At 38.3% G+C, this 21,960-nt stretch overlaps 1 protein-coding gene across 2 annotated transcripts in view; it reads right to left on the bottom strand.

Annotated features, from left to right (window-relative positions):
- Nucleotides 1-21,960, bottom strand: part of LOC109826823 (bifunctional protein FolD 4, chloroplastic-like) — a 32,622-nt gene that overhangs the window by 3,410 nt on the left and 7,252 nt on the right. The window contains exons 2-4 of one of the 2 annotated variants that reach the window (XM_020393847.1): nucleotides 4,532-4,857; nucleotides 4,196-4,432; nucleotides 3,829-3,996 (exon numbers count right to left, since the gene is read on the bottom strand). In XM_020393847.1, the coding sequence (XP_020249436.1) occupies nucleotides 3,829-3,996; nucleotides 4,196-4,432; nucleotides 4,532-4,857 (731 nt within the window). The remainder of the gene's footprint in view (nucleotides 1-3,828; nucleotides 3,997-4,195; nucleotides 4,433-4,531; nucleotides 4,858-21,960) is intronic. The other variant, XM_020393853.1, reaches the window with a different exon arrangement.

Below are 21,960 nucleotides of genomic sequence, written 5' to 3'. Positions count from 1 at the left end.
CTACAAAGATTCTTGATTTTCAAAGTCCTATGCAAATTCTAACGAAATTCTTTCCTAGTTTCAATGCTTCAAGTAATCTTGTTCCCAAAATATTCGGTTGTGTTGCTTTTGTCCATGTGCATTCCCAAAACAGGGGAAAACTTGATCCACGAGCTGTAAAATGTGTCTTTCTTGGCTATTCTTCCACTCAAAAAGGGTACAAATGCTATCATCCTCCCACAAGAAAATTCTACGTGTCAGCTGATGTCACTTTTGCGGAAGAAGATAATTACTTTACTCGTCCTTATCTACAGGGGGAGATCTCCTTCATGGAAGATGAGGACAAGGATCTTTTTCTCCTTGATTTTCCATTGTCTTCTCCTGCTCATATCCCTATTGTCCATCCAAATACTCAAACTGTCTCCGTGCAGTCTGTTCCTATTAACCAGCCTGAGCCAGTCCAGCTTGAGCCAAATAGTCAGTCAATATCAATACGACCTGAGTCAGAGATTCAACCAAAATCCATACAACCCGAGACCGAGCCTCATACGCCCAAGTCACAAGAAGTGATTCAAGACACCACTCGTCCACTGCTGGTTTTTTCAAGGAGAAGGGCACCTGTGCAGGTTCAATCACCCAAATCAACTCCTGTTCTTGGACTTAGCGAGGTAATTGCTGAACCTATTTCTAATAAAGATGGTGCCACTGAAAATCTTGATCAAAGTGACTATGATATTCCCATTGCTATTAGAAAAGGAACTAGAGCATGCACAAAACACCCTCTGTACTTATTCATGTCATACAAGAATCTGTCCCATAATCACAAAGCCTTTCTCACTAGCCTAAACACAATCTCCATTCCCAAAACTATATCCGAGGCATTAGGTGATGAGAATTGGAAGAATGCCATGAAGGTCGAAATGGAAGCACTTGAGAAGAATAAGACATGGGACTTGATGAAATTACCAAGAGGGAAGAAACCGGTGGGATGTAGATGGGTATTCACGGTGAAATACAAGGCGGATGGTTCATTGGAGAGGTACAAAGCAAGACTAGTTGCTAAAGGCTACACTCAAACATATGGAATAGATTACCTTGAGACATTTGCTCCAGTTGCAAAGATGAACACCGTGAGAGTGTTGTTGTCATTGGCTGCCAATCGGGGCTGGAAATTACAGCAATTTGATGTCAAAAATGCCTTTTTACATGGTGATCTCGATGAGGAGGTCTATATGGATGTTCCACCAGGGTTCGGTCCAAATACAGGACAAGTAGTATGCAAGCTAAAGAAGGCATTATATGGACTAAAACAATCTCCAAGAGCTTGGTTTGGAAGGTTTGCCAAGGTAATGATCAATTTAGGATATAAACAGAGCCAAGGCGATCACACCTTATTTGTAAAGCACTCAGCTTCAGGGGGATTGACTGCACTATTAGTCTACGTAGATGACATTATAGTGACAGGTGATGATTTTGAAGGAATGGAGAATTTGAAGAAGTGCTTAGTAAAAGAATTTGAAATCAAAGAGCTCGGTAAGTTAAAGTATTTTCTCGGTATTGAGGTAGCACATTCTCGGGAAGGGATCTTCATATGTCAGCAAAAATACATAACAGATTTGTTGATGGAGACGGGCAAGTTAGGATGCAAACCAACAGAGACGCCTATAGAGTTCAACCACAGGCTTGGAGATGCTATGGAAGATGCGACAGTAGACAAAGGCTCCTATCAAAGACTTGTGGGAAAGCTTATCTACTTGTCACACACTAGACCAGACATAGCCTATGCGGTCGGTGTTGTCAGTCAGTTCATGCACAATCCCAAAGAATCACATCTTAGAGCTGTGTATCAGATTCTGCAATACTTGAAAGGCACGCCAGGCAAGAGAATTCTGTTTAAGAAAGGGGAGAAGCTAACTCTTGAAGCCTACACTGATGCTGACTATGCAGGGTCTGTAGTTGATAGAAGATCAACCTCGGGTTATTGCACTTTCCTAGGAGGCAACCTTGTAACGTGGAGGAGTAAAAAACAGAATGTTGTGGCAAGATCCAGTGCAGAAGCAGAGTTTAGAGCAATGGCACTTGGGATTTGCGAGTTATTATGGCTGAAAATTGTCTTGGAAGATTTGAGAGTCAAGTGGGAAGGTCCAATGAAGCTTTATTGTGACAATAAATCAGCTATTAATATTGCACATAATCCAGTTCAACATGACCGTACGAAACACATTGAAGTTGACAGGCATTTTATAAAGGAGAAGCTTGACAGTGGCCTGATTTGCACTCCATTTGTCTCCACTGGTGATCAACTAGCGGATATACTTACCAAGGGGTTGTCTGGGAAGTTTTTTCAGAGACTAGTAAGCAAGCTTGGAATGAATGATATCCATTCACCAGCTTGAGGGGGAGTGTGGGAAAATCCGGTTTTCTAAATAAGGGAAACTGTGTGTGTACAGCTGTAATTAGCTAGGTGTACAACTGTAATTAGCTAGGATATTTTGTAATAATTCAGTCATTGTAATCCCTGATTCTAAGGGATTAATTATGGGTCAAATCCCTGATTCCAGGGAATTAATTATGGGTCAATATTTCTAGGATTAGTCAGTTTCCCAGTTTAGGGTTTCCTGATTTAGACCCTCTGAAGTGTATATATCAGTGTAATTTCATTTTGTTTTTAATATAATAGAATTCAGCCCCATTTTTGTCAAAAATTTTTCTTCCAGACCTCACATTTTATTATATCCATTGATAATAAAAAAATCAAATTATAGTATAACATAAATTTGACTATAAATAAGTCTAAAATGTACAATTGATTACCTCAATGAAAGCACGATTCAATAAACAAAAAACATATGACCACATCCCAAAGCACACGCAAATGTTATCAAGATAATAAAAAAATTTAGTAATATTCAAATCTGCAACCGTATCCGCATCCATATCTGACGAATCCATATCTGAATTTATATCTGAATCCATATCCGAGTATATATATCTGAATCCATATCCAAACTTGGATATCCGGGTTGTATCTAAAATTTGAACTGATATCCGTATCCGAATCCGTATCCAACCAATAATCCGAAACCATATTCGCAACCATATCTATATCCAACCGGTTTCAAATTTTGGCTATTATATCCGCATCCGTTTCGGATAAAGTTGCAGACTGGATCAGATCGGATCAGATATATCCAGACCATTTTGCACCCTTGTGTGACATACTAGGATCAATGGGTGCACATAATTTAAGTATGAAGATATCATTTTGAACTGTCTGAGAATACAAATGGCAGACAGTAAGACTGGAAGAAAAAACAAGATAAAACCTCAAACCCTTAACATGTTGACTAGTATAGTAATGGTCATCATCCTAAAAAACATGAAAATTGCAGATTGACCAACTATCATCTAACATTTTTATCATTTATATGGATCAGAAATACAAAATCCCAGGATAGATCAAAAGTTGATTATCCTTAGAGGTTACTCAAACAGAGAGAGGCACAATACTTCAACCTCTTTCATATAACAAGCTGATTCAATCGATTGGTAGTTAACAAGATTAACAACTTGCCGTTGAGAATATTCAGAGTTATGCAGACTCCTAAAATCCTGTGTCAGAAATTATACTACAAGCACAGTTTTAATCCTTTTAACTATTTATAGTCCGTCCTTTCCCTTTGCAAGAAGACATGTAAATTCAAAAATTATGCAACAGCAAAAACTGGGTCGCAAATATCATGAAGCATATACTATACATAGAAAACCATTTCATTAATGCTAGTCAATAAACGTACATATTTTATGATGCACTATAATTATAAAGAACGAATGAGGAGAGAATCTTACTTCAACTGGATTGATCCCAACATCTATCACAACTGCACCAGGCTTTAGCCAGCTTCCCCTCACTAAGTTCGCAATTCCACAAGCTGAAATAACAATATCAGCTTGTCTTACGATTTCCTCAGGATTGCTAGTCCTAGAATGTACCACAGTGACCGTTGCATTCTCTCTCTGTTATAAAACCAATAGTTAGCACTAGAAAAGCTATGCATATTAACAATCACCCTAGACGATAAACAAGAAGTTTTGCCAATCCATTATAACACCAAATATAAATAGCAGAAAAATATATGACACTAATATTACTCCTTATAGAACACCAATACTGTATTCTATTAATTAATAGGTCAATGATTTAGAGGCAAGTTACCTGCAACAACAATGCAGCAGGCATTCCAACAATATTGCTCCGTCCAATTACAGCTGCTCTCTTTCCTTTAATTTCAATGTTATGCCTGTGCAATAAGTCCATGCATCCTTTTGGAGTACAAGGAACAAATAATGGTTCCCTTCCTTGAAGAGCAAGGCAACCAATATTTAGAGGATTAAAACCATCCACATCTTTCTCAATACTGACAGAATTAAGAATATTTTGCTCGTTCATATGCTACAAAAGGAAATCCAAACAAACAAAACATAAAATAACCATTAAAGATCTTATTTACAAATAACATAATGCATTAATTCGTTAAAAAAAGCAACATACACGAGGAAGGGGAAGCTGAACCAAGATCCCATGGACAGATGGATCGTTATTAAAGACTGAAATATGCTTTAGCACTTCTTCCTCTGTGCAGTACTCGGGTAAATTAACTTCATAAGATGTGATGCCCACATCTTCACAAGACTTCTTCTTATTTCGTACATATGTTTGAGAATCTTTTCTAGAACCTACTAGAATGACAGCGAGCCCTGGAATAATACCAAATGCATCCTTCAGCCTTGCAACTTCAGAAGCGACTTCTTCTCGTATTTGTTTTGCAACTGCCTTTCCATCAATGATTATTGCAGATGCATTGTCGGTCATTGCTGCTGCACAGAACATCAATAAGGTAGAAGACTAAGAAAACATTAATGGCTTATTGGCATGCTATATATACAACAAGAGGTTATTGATTTCAAAAGTGCCATTAAATAATTTCTCAGAAAATCTTGATATCATATGAAATTTTATAATATCCTTTCCAACAACCCATACAAACACATTATTTAAAGCGTGAATATTCCATCTTAGAAAGAAGGTACCATGAAAGTTCACTGAAATAATATAAAGCTGACAGCAGAAATCAAGACATTGACAATCATCCTAATAAATTGATATTTTGAAACATTAAACATTTCCCTTGAACATTTTCCTTTTAGTTAAAAGCAGGTTTTAGAATCCATGATAACCAAACAACCTTGTTCATTTGTAAAAGAAAAAATATCCTCCCACATATGAGAAGTGTCATTGGAAAAGGTATGGCGACAATAATTTTTTGCTTTTCAATCCAATTGTAAGGGCCCAAGCTGCTATTTGCTTGTGACTTGTGAGTTATACACCTCCAACAAAAATAAACTACATCAGATTTGATGCCCACAGCTTCACAAGCCTTCTTCCTATTTCAGAACCCCACATGTGAGACCAGAATGATGCTGGTAGAATGTTTCACTTTAGATAAAATCAGGGTTTCTAGCTCAGACATTATTGTCAACGACTCGTGGACACAACTTTGTCTCTCTCCTCTTGAGGCCTTACTTGAATATCCATATCTAACTTTTATGTATTTCGATCATACTAAAAAGGGTTTCGTTAACAACTGACCAGCCCCTAGGACACTTGTTAAGAGTCATTAATTAGCCTCTCGATTACTTTAGAAAGAAATTTCATGAATAAAGTGCATGAGATTTAATGCTTTGAAGATACTGTATATGATGGGAGATGATACAGTGCTGAAGATTATTCCTCCTAAAAAAAGGTGGATTTAGACCCCCCCCACCCCCCTAGCCCAAAAAGAATTTTTTTTGAAGCGAAGGGGAGAAATCTAGCCTTGGACCATGCAACTAATTCTAATGTGGTGATGGAGCAGGCCATGAAGGAGAATGCGGCATACGAGGTTGTTATTTGAACGAACCAATTCAGGGTAAGGTAACGATAGAGGACATTATAAATGACATTCTTAGTGTAATCCGAAAAGATTAATGCCCGTAGTCAAGCACGAATGTTGAAGGTTCGTTGTATGAGAAACACACTGCATAAAGTGGCTACGACATTTGTCACGCCCCAAACTTATACCTATTGTAATAAAACCTAATTTTGGAGTATGATGTAAAATTATACAATGTGAACCAACTTTTTCTTTTATTGCTATTTCAAATATGAAGTACACAACATGCTTCTCCTTCTCTAGCTATTTACAAGTCTATTTACAGGATTAGTTCTCGACTAAGTTTTTCCCACAACTGTCACACCCTCGACCCGCGAGCCCGTTGAAGGTGTAAGCCATGGGATCCATTGAATATAGCGCGTTGCTTGACTCAAACCCTTATCAACAAGATTTTAAATGTCGGCCGACATGTCCGACATGTCGGTTTGAGGGCTTGAGCGACATGACATGGGCTTTTTCAACTCGTATGTCGGTTTTCAGGCCAAATTGGAAATATCAGGGCCAAATCGGGCATATCGGCCGATTTTTCAAAGCTGAAAAATCGGCCGATATGACCCTTTTTTAGATTTATTTTTTGTTATCAGGTTTGGGTTTAGTGATAAAAACCCAAACCCGTTTGACCCGTTCTCATGTTTAAAGGTTTCTTATGAACCCGATAGAAAGAAAAGAGAAAAATTAGGCTACAGCGGAGTTGGGAACCGATCACTCCTTTCGTGAACAACGACGTCTTTCCCCCACCTCCATCGCGGCCCCTCGTCGTCCATCTTCCGTTGCGCCTCGAAATCTGAACTCCAACCGAACCTGAGAGCGGCAGGGTATCCTGTCGTCCCATCTTCCGTTGCGCCTCGAAATCTGAACTCCAACCGAACCTGAGAGCGGCAGGGTATCCTGTCGTCGGGATAAAAGGAAGAGGGTGGTCGGTGACTTATCCGAAAGACCCTGAGCAGACAATGAAGAACCCCAGCACTGCCCACATGTGACGTCTCGTCGCCGCACTGTCTCCCTACGACGTCGGAATCCACTCATCATCGACGCCGCCTCTAGAATTTATAAAGTATACTTATATTGAATTGATGAATGCTTAGATTACATTTAGGATATGATATTATACATATGCGCACCACCCAATATGACAATCCAATATTTAGTCCATGTTCTCCGATATATCCCCGATTTCCGCTATCCGACATAAATTCCAGCCGTCCGATATGAACCCGACATCCGACATTTAAATCCTTGCCTATCAAAATCGACTAGCCGACGCTAAACTTGAGTCTTTAACTTTACTATTTAAACACTTATTTTCTCCTTCCACTAGAAGATGTGGGACTAACATTGGGCGTCGCAATCACCCCACCTTACATATGCAACATCCTCGCCGCGACATGACTGCTGACACGTCTCATATTACCGCTAAGCCGTGAACAACAGAGGTGGCTCCCACCACGCTTATAGGATGTAGCACTTAGCCTCAGACTTCTATCTGGCAAACCGTTCTCATACCATTTGTCATGCTCAGAATCCGCAAGCCTGTTGGGGGTGTAAGCCATGCAACCCACTGAACATAGCACATTGTTTGCTCTACACTACCAAAATTGACTTGTCGATGAATATTATTTTCTCTTCCCACTACAAGATGTGGGACTAACATTGGGGCATCGCAGCAATGGTCCTCTATTTATGCTCCTTATTGATATGAAAAAGGTGAGCTAATAAAAGAATGAGCTGCACTAGCATAGTGAAATCACCAATATATTATATAACAAATTTTAGTAAAATAACAAACAATTAGTAAATTTAAACTCAATTAATGATGAAAATAATTAACAACCATGAAATGCAATTTCCTCATTGACCGCCTTTCTTGCTGATATTCATGATAAAACGATAACAATAATAATAACAATACAATAACAATTTGAGGCATAAGTCTCACACAATCCGGATATATGTCGATCAATCAACATCAATCAAGTAACCAATTTAACACTGCTCGATGGTTTTCAATTTTACCGATCAATAAGCGTGGTACTGAGGATGTATGCAGTACATATACATCAAAAATTTTATAGTGGTTTAATAGATAAAAACCTTACATGCATAAAGTTGCAAAAGAATAACTTGGCATAGCTACAGAGTTAACATGTTCTTCAAGGGAAACTATTAATATAGTTATTATAACAACAACAAGAATCAAGCATTTATCTCAAATGTTTGGGGTCGGCTATATGAATCCTATTCTTCCAATCTACTTTGTTATAGGTTATCTCCTCCGTTAAGTTAGTCCTAATCATCTCATTAATTGCTTCTAACCAAATCAATCTAGATCTACCTCTAGATCTCCTACCCCCATTAACTATAATATTATCGCTTTTCCTAATCGGTGTACTAAGCGATCTATGTTGTACAAGACCAAACCATCTTAATCTATTCTCTCATTTTATCCTCGATAGGAGTAACCTCTAATTTCCTACAGATGCACTCATTTATTATCCTATCTTTTAGTGTATACCCACAAGACTATCGCAACATTCTCATTTCTGCTACACTCATTTTTTGAACATGTTTTTTAAATACCCAACACTCTAACCCATAAAGTATAATTGGTCTTATAACTGTCCTATAAAAATTTTCTTTTAGTTTCATTGGTATTCCTACGATCACATAAATCTCCTGAAGCACTCCTCCATTTCAACCATCCCGATTGAATTCGATGCACAACATCATCCTCTATCTCACCATCATGCCTAATATTTGATCCTCAATAGCGAAAATAATTAATTTTAGGTGTTTCTTGACCATCAATATGTACCATAGGCTCTCTTTATTTCCTAGTTTTACTCAAAATACACTCCACATATTCTGTTTTTGTTCTACTAATTTTAAAACCTTTAGATTCAAGAGTTTGTCTCCATCTTTCTTAGAAATAATGCATCTTCTGGTTTCATCAACTAACACTATATCATCAACAAATAACATACACTACGGAGGCATTGGGGGACATAGTAGCAATTCCAATGATTTGAGGGAGTACTATCAAAATATGAAAGATTTAAGAGACTAATGTAGAAAAAAACCCTTAAATTAAAATGAATATGCAAGTTATATGCATCACAAAATAGTCAAAATATCCCATCCAATTAAAATAGGTAAAATGTTTACTCTTTTGATGTTATGTTAATTAAAACCAAGGTTATCGATAGCGAATAACGTCGTCAAGGTTTTAAATGTTGGTTATCGGGGATTTATCGGACAGTCAAAATCCTTATCAAATAGCGGAAATCGGGGGTATATCGGGGATAAGTAGTATTTATCGAAGTAATATACTAGCAAATAATAAACAAACATAAGCTTGAAAAAAATATAATGTTAGTCAAAATGGAATAATAAACAAGCAAATAATAAGATAACATCAAGAATGAAGAACCATCTACGCATCTACATAATTATTGTTTAATCATGAGATTCATAAACTAACTTACTAAGTTGATATTTAGTAGTTATGAGCCATTATCAATATCCATAAATAAACATAAGCTAATCACCAATCAACCAAGTTCCAAAAGCAACAAATAGTTCATAATTTGTAAACATTCAAAGAGCAAATCCAAAATAAAATAAAAGCTCCCAAATCCTACTTATCGACCGATAAAACCGATATTTAGAGCCTACTTATCGGCCGATAAGTGCCTTTATCGCCGATAACTCGTCGATAAACCTAAAAAAACGATAACCGATTAAAAATCCTACTTATCCTAGCGGAAAGCTCCCAAATCCGATAACTCGACGATAATATCGGATTATCGGCCGATATTTAAAACCATGAACATCGTGTAGCGGTGAGGCATCAGTAAAGCTATTTGGGACTATTGCGACAAAATAGAGGTAAAAAATACAAAGTCAAATAGCGGTTTGATTTAGATATGTATAAATATTCAAAAAATAAGAAAAATTAAAGAAAAATCTAGAAAATATAAAAATAAATATTTGAGGATTTAAAGTGATTTTAAATATGAAATAGACATGTAGTTGTCGCATAATATCGAAGACTACTGGAGGAGAAGTCAAAGAGTCGTCGTCTTCGAAAAGATGAGTTGAATGGTGAGAGGACTACAGTAGGAGGTCACTGAGAGGAGGTGAGAGGAAGTGCTGAGGGAGATGCCGAAGGCTGTAGGAGGCGGCGGAATTACGTCAGAAATCGCGGGAGGTAATGGGATGCAGTAGTTGAGGTCCTTGCGAAGCGAGTTTAATTTAAAAAATAAACCGCAAACCACTTTTAAATAGCGGTCAAAAAGCAGATTTTGCCCGCAATCGCCCACTATTCACCTCTATGACGCTCTATTGGTCGCTTTTGCGAGCGAAAAACGTATATTCTCCAATATGTCACCGCTATTAAGCGATAGCATAGCGAGAAGGGACCGGTAATGCTATTAGCGCTGCAATTACGACGCTATTTATCACTATTTGTAACAGTAATTAAAACACATAATCTTGCCTCCATTTTAAGACATGTGAAATTTAACTTAATGTTCAAATATTAACTTTCAGTTAGTGTTATCTTGTTTGTTATTGAATTGAGTTTACTTAACTCCTTAGATTTTAAATTATTAGAGCCTTTGTGTTGTTAAATTTGTATAACTTATTAGCTTTTTAAATTAGCTTTTTAAATTTGTACAACTTAAATTTTTTACAAAGAAGAAGTTGAGGAGCAACACTTGTACTTGAAGGATTAATTAACTTTTATTCTTTGAAAAATATTACAAAGAATAATATCATCAAGATATGGTTCGGCATTCTCCGTATCATAGAATAAAATTAAAAGTACAAAGAATTATTTTCTTGCGAAATTAGAGCAGGAAGATTATAATATATTCCCCATATGCTCTAAATATAAAAATTTCTTTTTTCTTTGATGCAAGGTCCCTATCATATCTTGCTCCAAATGATGTAATAAAAAATGCTATTATAACTTACTTGCCTAGAGCAATCATATTGTATATAGGACATATAACTCAACTGAAATATCCACATCTGCTAAGTGGATTTTGCTGCTGTGAGAGCAAAATGTTAAAGGTTTGTATTCAAACTTTTGGCTTTATGAAATACATAAGAATTTAGAGTGCATAGCTTATATATTGTAAAGAACATACTGGTTCATGAAAATTTTTCCCTAATAACAATATTATTACGATACTATTATTCAATATTAAAACAATTTTATTATATAAGATTACATTACCCTTTTTAATAAATTATATATATATATAGAGAGAGAGTGTGTGTGTGTGTAAACCTCGATGCTTGTAACCAGTAGTTAGACTCCACAAAATTGGTTAACTTTATGTTGTAGATACTATTTGATACACGTAACTATGAATAAATCTCAAGCAAAAAATAAAAATTGAGATTGTATAATCGTGCAGATAAATAAATAAATATTATTAGAGCTTCTCTTTATATTAAAATTAAATTATTGAGCGTCAAATATTAGTTCATGTGAGAAAATAAAGTAATTTATGGTCTATATACCTACTTAGTCAATCAATCAAACGTATTCAAATTATGATGATCATAATCAAAATTATATGGTGGGTTCACATTAAATATAATTTATAAAAAATAATAGATTAAAATCCTTTTAACCACTATATAAATTGTCTGAAAATATTTACATATATAAACTATATTGAATAGGAATAGTGATGTGCACTTAACTATGGTCTAATACATCTTAAGAATGACTTGCTCTTCATTATCATTATTAATTGATGAATCTATGCATTACACTAAAAACACAATGGAAATTTAGAAAACTATAAAAGAAACACCCTCAAAGTTTTAAAAATTATAAAAAAAACCTAAAATTTTTTAATTTACAAATATACAAAACTATTAAACATTACATTAAAATCAAGGAATTACAAAAAATTATTGAAAATTTTTAAACTTTGGAGGGGTAATTTGCAATGTACTAAACTTTAAAGGTGTTTTTATAAATTTTAAATTTAATAGATTTTTAATTAGTTATGCTTTCAAAAAAAATATGGCTAATATTGACCATAAAAAGTATTTTCTAAACCTATACTTTTAAAGAGAGTATAATATTTTTTGTAAATTTTTTATTTTCTAGGGGTTGTTAGTAAGTTTGTATATTCATTTGTGTCTATAGGTTAGAAATTCTCATAGTGTTTTTTGTTGAAAATTATGAATTTTAGAGATTTTTTATAATTTTTTAAACTTATAGGCCATTTCTACATATTGTAAATTGTTTATAGACTATTTATAATTCCCTTGTTTTCAATTTACTAATGAGTTTGTAATTCTCAGGGTGATTTTTTTGTAAAATTTTAATTTTGAGTTTTTGTTTGTAGTTTTTAAAACTTTAAAGGTGTTTTCTATAAATTATAAATTATGTAGGGGATATTTACAATTCCTATAATTTCAATATACTGTTAGGTTGAAAATTATCAGTATTTTTATAAATTTTACATTTTTAAGAGTTTTAATTTGTAATTTGTAAAAAGTTTAGAGTATTTATTGCAAATTCCATAAATTTTTGGGGTTTGTTTGTGTTATTTGTAGCTTTTTAGTGTGTTTATAGGTTTAAAATTTTCAATGTGTTTTTTACATATTTTGAACTTTTTAGTGGTGTTTTTGCAATTTTCAAAACTTACAAGATATTTTCTCCAAAGTCAAAGAACTTTTAGTTTCTAGCTAGGATATGTTTTTCAGATTTCTCACTAAATTAAAATAAGTAAATTTATAATTTTCAAGGTGTTTTAATAAAATTTTGAATTTATAGGGGTGTTTTTGCAATTAAAAAATTTTGAAGAATATATTTTACAAAGTCCAAAAATTTTTAGATGCTGGCTAGCATATGATTATTAGATTTCTCTGCGAACTGAAGTAAGTAAAATATTTGAATTATATCAAACGTATCTCCTTTATCCAATAACATGTTAAATATCATTATGAATTATTTAATTACCAATTCAAAGAAGATAGGATAATTAAAATAAATTAGGGTAACAATGTAATATTTAAAAAAAAAGTTAAGGGTAATATTGACCATGAAATTATTTTCCCGAACTCGTACTTTTAAAGGGGGTATGATAATGATTATTTGTCTTTAATTATCCCATATTATGTCATTAACTATCCACAAATAGTTTTAGCAATTTGTACGAAACCTACAAACCATCCCTTCCTCAAAAAAATTAATGATTTAAAATGAACCTTTCTAAGATAATTTAATCATTAAAATCACATAAAACTATATAAAGCAGTTAGAAAATTTTCCACTTACCACAATCAACAAGTTGCTTTATTAAATGTAATATAAGCATATCATAACTGATTTATAACTCCATAGTTTATTTGAACCCCGTAGTTGAAAACCTGCATATGTTTCGTTTTTTTTTTCTTCTCTTTTTTTTTTTTTTTTTTTTTTGGGGGGGGGGGCGTTATTTAGGTAGTTATTTAAAGACTGTGTATTTTCAGTTTTCTCTTGTGCACGTTGTGCACGTTTACAGGTTTGTTAACTTCTTCTTGTATTTAGTTTTTAGAAAATGACAGTAATGAAAACGTGTGGGTTGCTGTCACCAAAACTTAAGTTCTCTTTTCTTCTTCCTCTGTGTGATTTGTTGTATTCATCAATAGGAGAATCAATTCCAACATTTGGTATCAGAGCTTGAGTTGGGATTGGATGCCAAAGATCATGCCGGCGGATGCAACACCATCAAGCAGCGGATCTGGCAACACAGTGACGCTGAAGACAACTGGAAGAGAAGGAACAGTTTCTCTTCAGTACCCATTGCTCACGAAGAGCAATTACTCAGCATGGGCACTTAAGATGAAAGTGTATTTGCGTGCACAAGGTGTATGGGATGCAATTGAGCCCACAAACCCCAATGACGAGGTAGAGATGCGGAAAGATCAGATGGCTCTTGCTGCCATCTATCAAGCCATCAGCGAGGAGACACTACTTGTGTTAGCTGAGAAGGAGACGGCCAAGGAAGCATGGGAGATGTTGAGGACAATGCACATGGGCGCTGAGCGTGTCAAGGAAGCAAAAATTCAGACTCTGAGAAGTGAATTTGAGGGTCTTCGCATGCGTGAAGCGGAGACAGTTGATGATTTTGGTGCAAAGTTAACCACTATTGTCAATAAGATTCGTGCATTAGGCGACAAGATAGATGAGGCCTATGTCGTCAAAAAGCTTCTTCGTGCAGTCCCTCCCAAGTTCCTTCAAATTGCATCTACCATTGAACAATTTGGCAACCTCAACACGATGACAATTGAGGAGGTCATCGGATCACTCAAGACCCATGAAGAACGATTGCGTGGCTATGGTGATAATGAGGAAGAGCATGTTCTGTTGACGAGTGCAAAGTGGAAGGGGAAACAAGTGAAAGGAGAAGGAGAGAGCTCGTCCAATTCATATAAAGGACGAGGAACTAGTGGCGGACGAGGTCGTGGCCGTGGGTGTGGCCGTGGTCGTGGTCGCGGGCATGGTGAAGGTGGTCGATGGAATGAATCAAATCATCGTGAGAGAAAGTTCGACAAGTCCAAGGTAAGGTGCTACGCTTGTCAAAACTATGGGCACTTTGCCTCGGAATGTCGATCTAAGAAGAAGGAGGAAAAGGCACACTTTGTGGAGGCACAAGAGGATGATGAAGAACCAGCACTCTTAGCGACGGAAATTTGTGAGTGTGAGAATCATAAGGAGATCACAACAGAGGAAGTGATGCTCTATGAGGAGAAAGTGAAGCCAAGGTTGAATGAAGAAGAAGAAGTGGTGCACGACAACTCAGGTTGGTTTCTTGACACTGGAGCAAGCAATCACATGACGGGTTGCAAGGAGCTGTTTTCAGAACTAGATGAAAGCGTGACTGGGAAGGTCAAATTTGGCGATGGTTCTGTTGTGAACATTCGAGGAAAAGGCACTGTGATGTTTCAGTGTCAAAATGGTGAGCATCGATTCTTTACAAATGTTTATTTCATACCTAGACTGCGTAGCAATATAGTGAGTCTAGGTCAATTGGATGAGAATGGATGCAAAACTGTGATAGAAGATGGTTGCTTGTTGGTGTATGACAGAGCTAGAAAGCTGCTGGCAAGAGTAAGAAGATCAAGAAATAGATTGTATATTCTGAACTTGAAAACAATTCACTCAGTGTGTTTGTTGGGGAAATTAAATGAAGTTGAATGGTTGTGGCATGCACGTTATGGCCATTTAAACTTTCAGGCATTGAGGAACATGACCAAGAAGGGAATGGTGATAGGAATGCCTATCGTTGATCACATAACTCAAGTGTGTGATGGGTGTGTCATTGGCAAACATCATCGTACACACTTTCCCCAAAGCGCAAGTTTTCGAGCTGAGACCCCGCTCCAACTCATGCATGGTGACTTGTGTGGCCCAATCACTCCTACAACACCTGGAGGTAACAAATATTTTATGTTGCTTGTTGATGATTATAGTAGGTACATGTGGGTTGTGATGCTCAAGAACAAAGATGAAGCATTACATGCATTCAAGAAGGTGAAGGCAAGTGCAGAGATGGAAGCTAATACTAAGCTGAAGGCATTCCGAACCGATAGGGGTGGGGAGTTCACCTCTAAAGCATTCACCCAGTACTGTGAAGACTCAGGCATCAAGCATTTCCTCACAGCCCCATACTCTCCGCAGCAGAACGGCGTTGTCGAGCGAAGAAACCAAACTGTTTTAGGAATGGTGAGAAGCTTATTAAAAAGCAAACATGTACCAGCTACATTTTGGGGAGAAGCTGTGAAGACAGCAGTATATATATACTCAATCGAGCTCCAACAAAGAGTGTGGAAGGAGTGACACCATATGAGAGGTGGACTGGTCGGAAACCGAAGGTTCAACATCTTCGAGTTTTTGGCTGTTTGGTGCACGTCAAGACTGTGAGTCCATACACAAAGAAGCTGGCTGATAGGAGTGCGCCAATGGTGTTTCTGGGTTATGAACCAGGATCAAAAGCTTACAGAGTTTATGATCCTAATTCAAAGAAGTTGAGAATAAGCAGGGACACAATATTTGAAGAGGATAAGGAATGGAATTGGGGGAATAGACAAGGAGGAGAATATTCTGGAGCTCATTCATGTGGCACGTTCACCGTGCATTATGAATCTGAGAAAGGTGAAGACGCGCAGAACTTTGATGAGCAATCAAGCGGGCAATTCTCTGAAGGTGCGACTTCGCCTCACACTCCCATGAATCATAATCATGCACAGGATGCTGGAGAACCATCAACAAGCTCAGAGAGGCCTCGCAAGTATCGTTCTCTACAAGATGTGTACAATGACACAGTTGAGATGGATGAGGAGGTAGGGCTATGTTTCTTATCTTTAGAAGAACCTGCAACTTATGAAGAAGCAGCAGGCAATGAAAGTTGGAAACAAGCCATGGCGGAAGAAATTGCAGCAATTGAGAGGAATAACACATGGGAATTTGCAGAATTACCAAAAGGGCACCGTGCTATTGGTTTGAAATGGGTATATAAGGTGAAGAAGAATCCTGAAGGAGAAATAGTAAAACACAAAGCTCGACTCGTGGCGAAGGGTTATGTACAAAAACAGGGAGTGGATTTTAATGAGGTATTCGCTCCAGTTGCACGGCTTGAAACTGTAAGGCTCTTGATTGGTCTGGCAGCACAGGAGAACTGGGAAGTACATCACATGGATGTAAAATCTGCATTCCTAAATGGCGAGCTAGAAGAAGAGGTGTATGTAGCACAACCTGTTGGATTCGAAGCAAAGGGCCATGAGGGGCAAGTGCTGAGGCTGAAGAAGGCGTTATATGGACTGCGTCAAGCACCTCGAGCATGGAATTCGAAGCTTGATAAGTGCTTACAGTCATTGGGGTTCATCAAGTGTCCTATGGAGCATGCTGTGTACAAGCAAGAACTGGGGGGTGAAATCCAAGTGATTGGTGTCTATGTAGATGATCTTATTATTACTGGGTCAAGTGTCGAACATATTGCAAAGTTCAAAGAGCAGATGAAGAGGCTATTCGACATGAGTGATCTTGGATTATTGAGCTACTATTTGGGCATTGAAGTGAAGCAAAATTCACATTCCATCACACTGTCTCAGTCAGTATATGCTCTAAAGATACTTGAGAAGCTTGGAATGGCCGAATGCAATCCCTGTCAAATCCCCATGGAGCCGAGACTTAAAATGAGTAAAGTGAATATCAGTCCCCCAGTTGATGCATTTCTGTATAGAAGTGTCATAGGGAGCCTGAGGTACCTAGTCAACACAAGACCTGATTTAGCCTACTCAGTTGGAGTAGTCAGCCGATACATGGAAGCGCCCACAACGACTCACATGACTGCTGTGAAGCAAATACTGAGGTATGTGCGTGGCACTCTAAACTTTGGGTGTTGTTATGACAGGAAGGAGCATATGGGAAAACACTTGATTGGGTATAGCGATAGTGATTTGGCTGGTGATATTGATGATCGGATGACTGCTGTGAAGCAAATACTGAGGTATGTGCGTGGCACTCTAAACTTTGGGTGTTGTTATGACAGGAAGGAGCATATGGGAAAACACTTGATTGGGTATAGCGATAGTGATTTGGCTGGTGATATTGATGATATCATCAATGTAGATAACAAATCAGCCATTGCTCTCACGAAGAACCCTGTGCACCATGACAGAAGCAAGCACATTGATATCAAGTATCATTTTATTCGTGATTGTGTTCAAAAGGAAGAAATTGAAGTGAAGTATGTGAAGACTGAGGATCAACTGGCCGATATTCTGACAAAGCCACTTGGTCGTCAGAGGTTTGTCGAGCTGCGTGAGAAAATAGGACTGAAGGATGTGAAGAAGATGCAACAAGATTAAGGGGGAAGATTAAGGGGGCCGGTGAATGTTGAATTAATCTTGTAACGTTATGCATTTCATAGGTTAATTAGTTGGTTACTTAGTGGGTTAAGTGTTTAGTTAGTTAGTTACAGGTTTCTTGTGCACGTTGTGCACGTTTGTAAGTTAGAAAAAAAACTGTTTTGTATTTGTAGTTTTATATGACAGTAATGAATGTGTGTGGATTTTAGAACGCCTGAAAATTGGTTTTCTTTCCTCGTCACAAGTGTGTGTGTGTTTCCAGTAAATTGAAGAATCAATTCCAACATTTGGTATCAGAGCTTGGTTGGGATTTGATGCCAAAGATCATGCCGGCGGACTCAACACCTTCAAGCAGCGGATCTGGCAACACAGTGACGTTGAAGACAACTGGAAGAGAAGGGACAGTCTCTCTTCAGTACCCGCTGCTCACAAAGAGCAACTACTCAGCATGGGCGATCAAGATGAAGGTGTATATGCGTGCACAAGGTGTATGGGATGCCATTGAGCCCGATCACCCCAACGATGAGGTAGAAATGCGGAAGGATCAGATGGCTCTTGCTGCCATCTATCAAGCCATCAGCGAGGAGACACTTCTCGTGTTGGCTGAGAAGGAGACGGCCAAGGAAGCATGGGAGATGTTGAGGACAATGCACATGGGCGCTGAGCGTGTCAAGGAAGCAAAAATTCAGAATCTGAGAAGTGAGTTTGAGGGTCTTCGCATGCGTGAAGTGGAGACAGTTGATGATTTTGGTGCAAAGTTAACCACTATTGTCAATAAGATTCGTGCATTGGGCGACAAGATAGATGAGGCTTATGTCGTCAAGAAGCTTCTTCGTGCAGTCCCTCCCAAGTTCCTTCAAATTGCATCTACCATTGAACAATTTGGCAACCTCAACACGATGACAGTTGAGGAGGTCATCGGATCGCTCAAGACCCATGAAGAACGATTGCGTGGCTATGGTGAAAATGAGGATGAACAAGTTCTGTTGACAAGTGAAAAGTGGAAAGGGAAACAAGTGAAAGGAGGAGGAGAAAGCTCGTCCAACTCATACAAAGGACGAGGAACGAGTGGTGGCCGTGGTCGTGGCCGTGGGTGTGGCCGTGGCCGTGGTCGTGGTCGCGGGCATGGTGAAAGTGGTCGATGGAATGAATCAAATCACAGTGAGAGAAAGTTCGACAAGTCCAAGGTAAGGTGCTACAATTGTCAAAACTATGGGCACTTTGCCTCGGAATGTCGATCTAAGAAGAAGGAGGAAAAGGCACACTTTGTGGAGGCACAAGAGGATGATGAAGAACCAGCACTCTTAGCGACAGAAATTTGTGAGTGTGAGAATCATAGGGAGATCACAACAGAGGAAGTGATGCTCTATGAGGAGAAAGTGAAGCCAAGGTTGAATGAAGAAGAAGAAGTGGTGCACGACAACTCAGGTTGGTTTCTTGACACTGGAGCAAGCAATCACATGACGGGTTGCAAGGAGCTGTTTTCAGAACTAGATGAAAGCGTGACTGGGAAGGTCAAATTTGGCGATGGTTCTGTTGTGAACATTCGAGGAAAAGGCACTGTGATGTTTCAGTGTCAAAATGGTGAGCATCGATTCTTTACAAATGTTTATTTCATACCTAGACTGCGTAGCAATATAGTGAGTTTAGGTCAATTGGATGAGAATGGATGCAAAACTGTGATAGAAGATGGTTGTTTGTTGGTGTATGATAGAGCTAGAAAGCTGCTGGCAAGAGTAAGAAGATCAAGAAATAGATTGTATATTCTAAACTTGAAAACAACTCACTCAGTGTGTTTGTTGGGGAAATTAAATGAAGTTGAATGGCTGTGGCATGCACGTTATGGCCATTTAAACTTTCAGGCATTGAGGAACATGACCAAGAAGGGAATGGTGATAGGAATGCCTATCGTTGATCACATAACTCAAGTGTGTGATGGGTGTGTCATTGGCAAACATCATCGTACACACTTTCCCCAAAGCGCAAGTTTTCGAGCTGAGACCCCGCTCCAACTCATGCATGGTGACTTGTGTGGCCCAATCACTCCTACAACACCTGGAGGTAACAAATATTTTATGTTGCTTGTTGATGATTATAGTAGGTACATGTGGGTTGTGATGCTCAAGAACAAAGATGAAGCATTACATGCATTCAAGAAGGTGAAGGCAAGTGCAGAGATGGAAGCTAATACTAAGCTGAAGGCATTCCGAACCGATAGGGGTGGGGAGTTCACCTCTAAAGCATTCACCCAGTACTGTGAAGACTCAGGCATCAAGCATTTCCTCACAGCCCCATACTCTCCGCAGCAGAACGGCGTTGTCGAGCGAAGAAACCAAACTGTTTTAGGAATGGTGAGAAGCTTATTAAAAAGCAAACATGTACCAGCTACATTTTGGGGAGAAGCTGTGAAGACAGCAGTATATATATACTCAATCGAGCTCCAACAAAGAGTGTGGAAGGAGTGACACCATATGAGAGGTGGACTGGTCGGAAACCGAAGGTTCAACATCTTCGAGTTTTTGGCTGTTTGGTGCACGTCAAGACTGTGAGTCCATACACAAAGAAGCTGGCTGATAGGAGTGCGCCAATGGTGTTTCTGGGTTATGAACCAGGATCAAAAGCTTACAGAGTTTATGATCCTAATTCAAAGAAGTTGAGAATAAGCAGGGACACAATATTTGAAGAGGATAAGGAATGGAATTGGGGGAATAGACAAGGAGGAGAATATTCTGGAGCTCATTCATGTGGCACGTTCACCGTGCATTATGAATCTGAGAAAGGTGAAGACGCGCAGAACTTTGATGAGCAATCAAGCGGGCAATTCTCTGAAGGTGCGACTTCGCCTCACACTCCCATGAATCATAATCATGCACAGGATGCTGGAGAACCATCAACAAGCTCAGAGAGGCCTCGCAAGTATCGTTCTCTACAAGATGTGTACAATGACACAGTTGAGATGGATGAGGAGGTAGGGCTATGTTTCTTATCTTTAGAAGAACCTGCAACTTATGAAGAAGCAGCAGGCAATGAAAGTTGGAAACAAGCCATGGCGGAAGAAATTGCAGCAATTGAGAGGAATAACACATGGGAATTTGCAGAATTACCAAAAGGGCACCGTGCTATTGGTTTGAAATGGGTATATAAGGTGAAGAAGAATCCTGAAGGAGAAATAGTAAAACACAAAGCTCGACTCGTGGCGAAGGGTTATGTACAAAAACAGGGAGTGGATTTTAATGAGGTATTCGCTCCAGTTGCACGGCTTGAAACTGTAAGGCTCTTGATTGGTCTGGCAGCACAGGAGAACTGGGAAGTACATCACATGGATGTAAAATCTGCATTCCTAAATGGCGAGCTAGAAGAAGAGGTGTATGTAGCACAACCTGTTGGATTCGAAGCAAAGGGCCATGAGGGGCAAGTGCTGAGGCTGAAGAAGGCGTTATATGGACTGCGTCAAGCACCTCGAGCATGGAATTCGAAGCTTGATAAGTGCTTACAGTCATTGGGGTTCATCAAGTGTCCTATGGAGCATGCTGTGTACAAGCAAGAACTGGGGGGTGAAATCCAAGTGATTGGTGTCTATGTAGATGATCTTATTATTACTGGGTCAAGTGTCGAACATATTGCAAAGTTCAAAGAGCAGATGAAGAGGCTATTCGACATGAGTGATCTTGGATTATTGAGCTACTATTTGGGCATTGAAGTGAAGCAAAATTCACATTCCATCACACTGTCTCAGTCAGTATATGCTCTAAAGATACTTGAGAAGCTTGGAATGGCCGAATGCAATCCCTGTCAAATCCCCATGGAGCCGAGACTTAAAATGAGTAAAGTGAATATCAGTCCCCCAGTTGATGCATTTCTGTATAGAAGTGTCATAGGGAGCCTGAGGTACCTAGTCAACACAAGACCTGATTTAGCCTACTCAGTTGGAGTAGTCAGCCGATACATGGAAGCGCCCACAACGACTCACATGACTGCTGTGAAGCAAATACTGAGGTATGTGCGTGGCACTCTAAACTTTGGGTGTTGTTATGACAGGAAGGAGCATATGGGAAAACACTTGATTGGGTATAGCGATAGTGATTTGGCTGGTGATATTGATGATCGG

This window comes from Asparagus officinalis, chromosome 1, assembly GCF_001876935.1.
Source record: "Asparagus officinalis chromosome 1, Aspof.V1, whole genome shotgun sequence".
NCBI lineage: Eukaryota > Viridiplantae > Streptophyta > Magnoliopsida > Asparagales > Asparagaceae > Asparagus > Asparagus officinalis.
This window is presented reverse-complemented; position numbering and strand designations above follow the sequence as displayed.